The 10,821-nt window shown below is 36.9% G+C and overlaps 1 protein-coding gene across 1 annotated transcript in view; it reads left to right on the top strand.

Annotated features, from left to right (window-relative positions):
* Positions 1-4,990, top strand: part of LOC107739593 (transcription factor MafG-like) — a 6,718-nt gene extending 1,728 nt beyond the window's left edge. Inside the window, exons 2-3 of the mRNA XM_016552109.1 lie at positions 3,702-3,775; positions 4,283-4,990. Coding sequence (XP_016407595.1) covers positions 3,740-3,775; positions 4,283-4,735 — 489 coding nt within the window. The 5' untranslated portion in view covers positions 3,702-3,739 and the 3' untranslated portion in view covers positions 4,736-4,990. The remainder of the gene's footprint in view (positions 1-3,701; positions 3,776-4,282) is intronic.
* The last annotated feature ends 5,831 nt before the right edge of the window (positions 4,991-10,821 follow it).

Genomic DNA, 10,821 nt, shown 5'->3' on the forward strand with positions numbered 1-10,821 from the left:
AACCAGGAATTACGACCATATTAGCCCGGTTCTGTCAACTCTGCACTGGCTCCCTGTTGAACAACGAATACATTTTAAAATCTTGCTAATTACCTATAAAGCCCTGAATGGTTTAGCTCCTCAATACTTGAGCGAGCTCATATCGCATTATAGTCCTTCACGTCCACTGCGATCTCAAAACTCTGGCCATTTGATAATACCTAGAATATCAAAATCATCTGCGGGCAGCAGATCCTTTTCTTATTTAGCGTACAAACTCTGGAACAATCTACCTAGTGTTGTTCGAGAGGCAGACACACTCTGTCAGTTTAAATTTAGATTAAAGACCCATCTCTTTAACCTCATCACATCACATTTCTATAATTCAAATCCATTAAAGGATTGTTAGGCTGCATTCGACGACCATCGGCACAAGACCATGGGAATGAGACAAGACCTATGCACCTGTGTTGCAGCTTGGAATTAAACCACCCCATGCTGGTTTCATCTGGCCAGAGGAGAACTGGCCCCCCAACTGAGCCTGGTTTCTCCTGAACTGACTTTAGCTGAAGAAATGACTCTGTTATTGTCTTCTTGCATTATTGACAAACTGTTTTCCTGTTTGACTCTGTAAAGCTGCTTTGACACAACCAGTATTGTATAAAGCTCTATACAAATAAAGGTAAAAAAAACAACAAAAAAAAACAGTCTGGAACACGTCTGGATCGGTGACTAGACAATTCTGAAGTTGGTGGAGAAGATCCTGGCTGTCTTGAACACGCAAACGGAGGATCACTGATGAGAAGGTTCTGAAGTTGTTGCAGAAGATGGGGGGCACTAAGCTTGTGGTCCTTGTTGCTGTTGCTGTTTCCAAACTCCCCAAATTGCAGAACTTCCTTGTTTCTCCTTAGAATGACTTAGCTTAGCACATCTTGTGCTAGCACATTTAACTTAGCACGTACAGTAGAGCAACAACAGCTTAGCACATAGAGAGTGTCTTTGTCTCAGAGAGAACCTATCTTTTCCTGAGAAAGAGGGATTTGCAAGTTGGTGCCTTTCAGATCCAGCATTTTCATTGGCCAATGCTGTCGGAGGTGGCCGATGCTGGCATGAGGTTTATTTGCATAGCTTAAAGTCCACATTTAGGACAATGTCTTTAAGGGTTTTCCTATGCATAATTCACTTTAATTCCAAACCAATTCCAGATTAACCCACACATTGTGCTGAAAATATGAAGACCAATCATCAATGGGTGATGCTGAACATTGACCCATGCATTCATATGTACAGTACAGGGCTCCAGACTGCGACCATTTTTTCTGCCGGTGCGACTAATTTTTGTGAGCGGTCGCACTGGCGCGACCACCGCGTTGTCCAACTCATAAGCGCTGCCATTTCTGTTGCATTTGAGAAACCTCAAACGGCAAACGAAACGAAAGCGAAACTAAACCGCGCTACGTTTCAGCTGCGCATCGCGGACCGTTCATCAGCTCGGACCGCGACGCAAACAAACTTGTCCGAGCTCAGAACAGCTTTACTCAGAAGGCAAAGTTGATTTCGCAACACTGTTACTGCACAGATGCAACAGTGCTGCGAGATCCAGTGAGAAGCGTTTGAATTCGCCGCACAATAATAAGGTTGCTGCGAGATTCTCTCGTGAGAATCATTCAAATTCTGCATAGAATTCTCTGTTATAAACAATGCTGACATACGTCAAGAAACCAGAAGCGGTAATGCTAACTGTAACCATGGTGTTGTGGTAGAAATAGTCGAATGCATTACATCATTCATTTCAGGGTTTGTACAACCTTTTGAGAGAGAAATTCAAGCACTTTTCTATTACTTTCAAGCATTTCACACAACTATTTCCAGCACTTTAAAGCTCTAAAATGAACGAGTTTGAATGTTATTTTTAATGGGACGACCAAAATATATTTTGTGGTAAACAAACCTTAACTCAAGCTTAGTGCTTTACTGTCAAATCTGTATAAACAATAAACAAAAGAAAAATAAACAAGAAATGAACATGTAATATTGTTAGTAACTGCACTTATTAATGCAAAACAATAGTAATTTTATGATTAAATGATCTATATTTTAATACTCCTACACACCACCCCCAGCGCTACCAAATCTGCTCCTGGTGCCACATTCTGTATAACTTAGTGGCGCTGGTGCCACTGCTCTCAAATGTTAGTCTGGAGCCCTGCAGTATATACCTTAATAGGTAAGGTTGCTTACATTGTTGTATCACAAACAACACTATTCAAGTATATACAGTTCTGTAAATGGATATGAAGGATACTTTGTGGTAAACAAACACTTATGTAAAATAAAAATAAAAATACATCAAATCACAATTATAACCAGTACGGCAGAAGAGGAGCACGTATTGGCTTATTAATCTTTAATTTCTACTTTTTCTCTATATTTTGAAATTATAAAATCACTATTATAAAATATCAAATCATCAAGAAATCAGATTTTGTCAGATAATCACTGAAGTTGGTCAGTTCCATATACTAGAAGAATAATGGTACATTTAATAAGAGTGGAATATATACATTTTCTGTATAAAAATTTGATTTTGCACCTGTTACTGTTGTTAATAAAAGTAAATGTTGTATGCATCTTAACTCAAGCTTAGTGCTTTACTGTCAAATCTGTATAAACAATAAACAAAAGAAAAATAAACAAGAAATGAACATGTAATATTGTTAGTAACTGCACTTATTAATGCAAAACAATAGTAATTTTATGATTAAATGATCTATATTTTAATACTCCTACACACCACCCCCAGCGCTACCAAATCTGCTCCTGGTGCCACATTCTGTATAACTTAGTGGCGCTGGTGCCACTGCTCTCAAATGTTAGTCTGGAGCCCTGCAGTATATACCTTAATAGGTAAGGTTGCTTACATTGTTGTATCACAAACAACACTATTCAAGTATATACAGTTCTGTAAATGGATATGAAGGCTTAATCAATTTTGTGTCCATTAAGTGTGAATGCATGTGAAGATCTGTTCTTCCTTAGTGGCTTTGGCCACATGGCAAAACTTGTTTCTCTTTTGAGAGGAATTTACGATTATTCACACTTTGATAAGATTAAGGGAGAACAGAGCAGTTGCTGAGCGGGTTTAATGTATGTTAATGTTAACCCCCCTCGCCACAAAAATAGTGTTGTTTATCTTAAGCAAAAGTCATCCTTTGTTGTCCACAAAAGCCTGATCAAATCAAAATGAATTTTCCACACGTTGTGTGGAAAGGGGGTTTGCCTCTTGACTGCTGTTCACTACACTAAGCTTTCTTTTTTTTTCCACTTGGCGAATGATAAAATTGGTGAAAAAAATCCACTTGAGTGAGACTTGCATCGAGGGAGGAGCCTGTATCATATGTAGAGATCAGAAATATCATAAAGGCTTGGAGTAACCACCCAGATCACCCTATATTGCATAATAGCAAATGTAAAAAGCACTTTGTTTGTTTTTGCTGTGACTTTATTTTGCAATCTGTTGCATCTCTGGTGACAGGCAGCCAGGAAATTCTATAAAGATTTTAATAAAGAGAAATTAACATATATTCTATCTTAACAGAACAATTCATAGCATGGATTTAAATTAACTTTGTAATAGATCTTAATGATCAGATCCTGTGTGTCTACCCTCCGGACTAAGAAGCATCTGTCTGATCTTTGGGAACTCTCTTTTGTATTCACAGACCTGTCGAGCGAAGCAGTGGAGAGTGGCTCTCGTGGTATGACTACTACAAACAAGGGCAACAAAGCACTGAAGGTATGTTCAGATGATATTTCCAGAAAAAAAATGTTTAAACCACAGTATTAAAAAGTATTAAATGTGACATATCATGAAAACCTTTTCCAGGTTTTAAGTGCTATAATCAGGTCCCCAGTGCATCTACCAACCAAGGCAACATGAAAAAGATTAACCCAGTAACTTTGTTTTGGTAAGCCTTTTTCTGCAAGCGTCTGAGAAAACGAGCGCATCTGATTTCGCTCCCTTGGTGACGTGGCAAAAGGATCTCATTATAATATTACCTGTCCGTGTGCTTCGGATGTGTGCTCTCAGAAAACCATATAGCAGAAGTTTAAACTCATATGGTTTAAAACGCATGATCTCAGCGCAATATTTTCTCACTTAGAGAGAGAAATTTAATGAACATCTACTGGACTCATCATTGTAGCTTGTTTGATATCGAAGATCATTCCAATGGCCCTCAGTCTCCCCTGGCCTCCCTTCCCTCTCTTCTCTCTTGATCTAATCCCTTGTGGCTCCCTGCAGGTGAAGCGAGAGCCGGGTGAAAATGGCACAAGTCTTACAGATGATGAGCTGGTGTCTATGTCTGTGCGGGAGCTGAACCAGCACTTGCGTGGTCTGTCCAAAGAAGAAATCCTACAGTTGAAACAGCGGCGGCGCACGCTCAAAAACCGTGGCTATGCCGCCAGCTGCCGCGTCAAACGTGTCACACAAAAGGAGGAGCTGGAGAAACAGAAAGTGAAGCTTCAGCAGGAGGTGGAGAAGCTCGCCTCGGAAAATGCTAGCATGAAGGTAGAGCTTGATGTGCTGCGTTCCAAATATGAGGCTCTCCAGAGTTTTGCCAGAACTGTAGCCCGCAGCCCTGTTGCTGCTGCCAGGGGCCCCATCACATCTGTCATAGGGCCCCTCATACCAGGCAAAGTGGCCGCCACCAGTGTCATCACCATTGTCAAGTCCAAAACAGAAGCACGGTCATAATGCACAAACAGGGAACATTTGTAAGTATATTGGTCAGCGTATTCATCAGGCACAGGGTTACGTATGTTATGACATGATAAAATTCAGCAAGATCTGCTCTGTAACTGTAAAAATATAAACAGACAACACTAAAGTCTCTCTGATGTCATTTACAACCCTTGTTGTTAATGAACAACAACTTTTATCAACATATCATTAATCAGAATATTACACACTTGAGGTCCACCCAAAAATTATTAGAAACATTTGCCATGCAGTCACTGTCATGTTGAACTAAAGTTGTTAAGTTGTTTTTGTGCTGCTTTTTCCTGACGAGTGTCAATTTCTACTAAAGTTTTTAAAATGCACCATAAAAGTATCATAAAAACAGTAACAAAAAAGTCACATTGTAACATTTAAACAACCTGTGATGCCATTTGTCATCAGTGTGGGGGTAACACATTACAAGTAAAAGTTATGTAATCAGATCACTTTTTCAAGTAAGTAATGCAAGTTACTTTGTTTTCCCATTTATTCATTAACACCTCTCCTGTCCCTGCGTTGAGAGAAACTGGGAATGAGGTGCAGAGGCTTATTAATTTCACTTTTGGTGTGAAAGGGTCTTTACAGTTGCCATAAATATAACTTTTGGGTTTTTTGTTATAAAAAAAAAAAAAGCAAACCCAGCCCAGGTGACAAACAGTAACGCAAAAGTAATATAATGCATTACTTTCCATAAAACAAAATTAGTTACGTTTTTATAGAGAAAAAATAAATTGTAATGCAATACTTTTAAAAGTAACTTTCCCCAACACTGTGTGTCACTGACTTCAAACCTGATGCAGTGCATCTTATAATACCTAATTTAAATACATGTATGCACTAAGAGGGAGAGATTGTTAATGAATAACTTGAATTTGAATGTGTCCCTGATTTTTTTTCATCCTTTTTGGGGCTGGACAGACATGGCCACTGTATGCTTTTATTGTATGGAAAAGAGCGTGGACATTCTGCTAAATCTCTCCTTTTTGTGTTTCATGGAAGAAAGTTAATCATACGTGTTTGGATTGACACAAGGGTTCATGTGAATCCAAACATGTATGACTAACTTGAAATGTCACACTTTTCATTTTCTCGTTTTTGGGTTAACTGTTCCCTTTAGCTCCAACTTGAGTTACCTGTGCTTGATATTGTCCACTGACTGATATACAGATGGGGAAAACTATATATATATTCACTATTCTATCAGAAATGGCACCGTTCCCTTAAGACATAAGGATCTTGTAATTCAAAATGCGAGCAAAAATTCTTTTTAGCTATTCTTTCCTGTTAAGTTCAATTCCAGTAGTGGAATGATGTTTACAAGTTATATTCTGAGGAATATGACCAGGAGAGGCAATAAGCTACTGTATTTATGCATGGGAGAGCAGAGGCCCTGTTGAGCTGTGTGGCAGGTGATGTTCATATTTTGCAGACATGAGACATGAGAAAGCCTTTTCTTTAAGATATCGCAGAGAGAGGAGGCATTTACTTGTTTTTAGAAAATATTTGAAGTTGGTAAAACTGATCATTCTAGCTTTGTTCAGAGTTGTAGAGCTGTAGTTTCATTGTTCTGTGCTTTGTGTGGATTGACTGGCCTCAGTTAATTTTCCCGAAGCAACCCATCACAAGCTTTATTGTTGAATTGTTAGCAAATGGTCTCTGATATCTTACTCCATCTACTTTGTTGTTTTCCTTTCCTGAATAAGAAAACAGAAAAAAAGTTATTTATATGAACAAAAAATAGTTTGATATCAATTTTGCAATTGTACCAAAAGTGGCTTATTATTGAAGTCTGATTGCTTTTCTAGTAAGTAGGCGCGTGCAGTGGGGTAGCGCGTGGCGTGCTGTGTATGTGGTCAGGTGGCAGTGTTGTTCACTGTGTAAGTGTCCAGCTGTATTCTTTAAACGAATATTATAAAGTACTATAGACAGTGTACAGAAGCCAGTCGCTCATATCGGCTCCTTCCATATATCTGTAATGAAGATGTCTTGCACTCAGAACATCTGGGTTTTGTTGAATGATACAATTTCCAGCTTTACTGCAGCTAACTATAACAATCCCAATTTGACGCTTCATAATGGTGCATAGCCAGTCTGTGGTTCTCTTTCAGCACAGGTGGTTGGGCAAAACACAATTAATCCTCAATGTTTCGGTGTAACAAAAATGGCAAGACCTGAATTTAAAGTTGTGGTTCTGTTCCAAAACCTAGTGAACTGTTCATTTTAAGGCATCATCATGTGCTCTCCCAACACGAAATCTGTTGTAAAAGACACCAAATAAGGAAGCATGGCATGGCACAGAACAAGTGACAAACTCCCTGAAAAAAAATTACAGAAATGCATCCATCTATTCTCCCAAACCACTATATAATAAATAGCCAATACTTTATGAGCAAAACAAGTGAAAAATACTGTAGAATGTGACTTTGAAAATTAATGTCAGCTGAACAGGAAAGGTGGATAAAGTTATTACATTTAACTATAATCATTGCTAAAATGTTTGTATATAAATAACCAAAATTTACTTTTTTACCCAACAGTATTTATTTGTGGTATTTATTTATTGATTATTAGACGTATTGTTGGGTAAGCTTAGCAACTCTCTAATGTCAAAATCTATTGAAATCAACTGTGAGTAGTGTTTCGACCTAACTGACTGTCCATTTCAGTTCGGATGCTGCCTATACCGTATGTCTACAGACAGCAAGACTGTCCCTCACTAGGGTTTGGAACAGAGCTATAATATTTAAAAAGTTAATTGACTGTCAATCCTGTCATCTCACTCATGTTCTGTATCTGATGGACAGATGTTGTCTGTGGATTCAGAGCAGAACTACATACAGCGTAAAGATGTTTGAAATAAGCTTGATGAGACTTCTCTGTGAGAGATGAAAGTGAAATGCACTAATGAAATGGGCTTATTTTTATATGCTCTTCCCTGTTGTTATCTCAGGACATATGTTCAGTGTAATATAAAAAAGAAAAAGCACCAGAAGTACTTCAACTTGTAGCCCTGATGTGTGTGTCATAGCTGTAAAAATCAGCTGAATGATTTTGAAGTGAACAGAAATATATATGTATATATATATGTATGTATATATATGTATGTATATATATATATATATATATATATATGTATGTATATATATATATATATATATATATATATGTATGTATATATACACACACACACACACACACACACACACAGATATACATATACATTTTCTGGCATGGCAAAGTATTAGCGACCCTGAGAACTTTGACTGCAGATCATTGACTGCAGTTAATTTAAAATGATAGTTCATCCAAAAAAAAAAACACACCCACCCTCGTGTTGCTCCAAACCACTATGAAATTTCTGGTCTGCTGTTTTTCTATACATTTAAAGTCAACAGTAATTTTTAATGCCAAGTTCCAAAAAAGGAAACAAGCAATGTAAGTTGTAATGAAAGTAATGCAAATTACTTGTTCGCTATACAAGTCGTTTAAAGCTAAACAATAAAATGTAAGCAAAATGAACCCCGTCAGGGTGATAAATCCTGACCGCCTGGTGAGGCTTGTTTTACAGCAATGAGCGGTAACACATGGCTAAGTAATGATGACAGCTTTCATTTATGAATAAACTATTCCTTTAAGGAGTTAACACATTGAAACTGATTCACTGTGACAAGAATGCACTGCCCTCTTACCTCAACTCCGCCTCACATTGTAGATTCAAGGCCAGATTATGAAAACATTTCTACCCGCCATCAGAAAGAGGTTTTGCAACAGTAAAATATGCATCCCACATTTTCAGCATATAGGGTGTATTGTTTCACCAGTTTGGGGACTAATCTGTTTTTAGAACTCATTGCTCACATAATGCACTCAACATATCCACCCGTCTTGTTTTGTTTGCTTTGAAAAGCAGCTTTTTGGAGTTTTTACTCTGAGATTTTCAGCATACTTGTTATGCACAGCACTTCTCTGTGATGTTTAATGTAGTTCTTGGATAAGTACCACACTGTACCCTTATGTGCACATAAATTATTGATACTCTTGACCAATGATGTTTGTGGTAGTTTGTATTTTAACACTATTGTAAAAGGACTGCTGAGGAGAAAGATATTTTAGTGTGATACAGTCACCACTGCAAAGCTTGATGTGTGTTTATTAGCTCTGTTCCAACCCTAGTTATCATCCTAATGCATCATAGGCACATTCCTGACTCGAAGGATGTTCCAGCTATTTGCTTTCTAAGAAAACCTGTTTTGGCCAAATTCTAAGCCAATGAATTTCTCTCAGTATATCCAAAATGATCATTCAAAAAATTCCTCCAAGATGGCGGACATACTTCATACTTCAAGCAGTTTTATTCAGTATAGAAAGTATATAAACATAATTCAATTAATTGAAAAAATTTGGATGCTTAGCAACATTCTTATGTGAGAATCAGTTTAAACTACAGACTCTTGTACATCTAATGTGAGAAGAACTATCTGTGCCATTTCAGTTCCATTTCAGTTAACATGCAGCTCACTAAGTTTTGGAACAGAGTTATTGTCACTGCTACTAATTAACTGTATTGTGACTATATTATTTTAATGGTAGGCTATGCAACAGGCCTTTCATTGTTTTTATGGGTCTTGAATCATTATTGAATCCTATCAAAAAAGCAGCTTTTTTTCAGTCACCACATTAATGGCAATGTTATCAAGCTGTAGGCTGATAATTCATCACTTTCTTTGTTTGCTGAGCAAGTGACTGTAAAGGGTTTTATATTTGGCACTCAGAGTAGTTATTTGTCTCAGATTTGTAGGTCATAAAATAAAGATATGAAATGTGAGTTTATGATTGGTGATCATTTATAGAATATGTTTTGGTTATTTTTATCAATGGGTTCTAATAAGATATATTGCAGTGATTTGTATGAATCACCGTAACAAAATGGGTGAATTGTAACTATTTATTGATGAAATTGTTGTACTTTTTTGCATTCTAGATACAACACTGTATTCATATTTAATGACTGTGAATTTGAACCATGCTGTTAACAATTTTTCAGATGTGGCTAAGTTATTGATTTACTGTTGTATATAATGTATGTTTGGTGAATTACAGCTTCTTTTATTTTGTATATGACCAATAAAAATGTTTTGAGAAAGATCCAGGGACTTCAGGGACCCAAATACTTTTTTAAAATATATGTAGAGTATGATAATAATTTCTCTCAAATTGTCATTTTGTTACCTATAGTTTGAGAGATATGATGATTATGTAATTTCATCCAGTAACCAAATATATTTTTGGTTATGTTCCATGGCATCGTTACTGATCCAGTTCGATTCATGTAAAAATAAACCAGTGGGGAAGGCTTATTGCTCTTCATTTTGGTTTTAGGAGACTGCTATCATTTAGATGGCACAATTTCTCTCTCTGTGATCCAAAAAAAGATGTCAGTCGACCTAGTTCAAGCAACCTCTGAGAACATATTTTTGTCCTGACATGAGTAAAACACTGGAGTCATGAGCAATGTTGCCTGTCCTAAATTTGGGTCGGTAGAATACAAGGCTATTTTTTCCTCTATGTTTAGAAGTGTTCACTGGCCCAAACGCTTCTTTCATCAACACTTTTCTCTCAGCTTTTAAACTGTGGGATTAAAAACTGAATCACAATAAAATAGGCTCATGTAACTGTCCAAATTAATATGGTTTGATTACATGCATTTCAAGGCTTCTACATAACACTTAAAATGTGACTTTTTTTTGTAATTTGAATAATTGGTTACTTTATTTTAAGGTCCAATTCTCACTATTAACAAACCATTAACTATGACTTTTGCCTCAATAAACTCCTAATTTGCTGCTTATTAATAGTTAGTAAGGTAGTTGTTAACTTTAGTTATTGGGTAGGATTAGGGATGTAGAATATGGCCATGGAGAAAATGTGCTTTATAAGTACTAATAAACAGCCAATAGGTTAATAAAAGGCATGCTAATAAGCAACTAGTTAATAGTGAGAATTGGTCCCAATACTAAAGTGTTACTGCAACCACAATAGATATCAAGGGGCATCTTGTCACT

This window comes from Sinocyclocheilus rhinocerous, unplaced genomic scaffold (assembly GCF_001515625.1).
Source record: "Sinocyclocheilus rhinocerous isolate Xijiao unplaced genomic scaffold, SAMN03320098_v1.1 scaffold2990, whole genome shotgun sequence".
Taxonomy (NCBI): Eukaryota; Metazoa; Chordata; class Actinopteri; order Cypriniformes; family Cyprinidae; genus Sinocyclocheilus; species Sinocyclocheilus rhinocerous.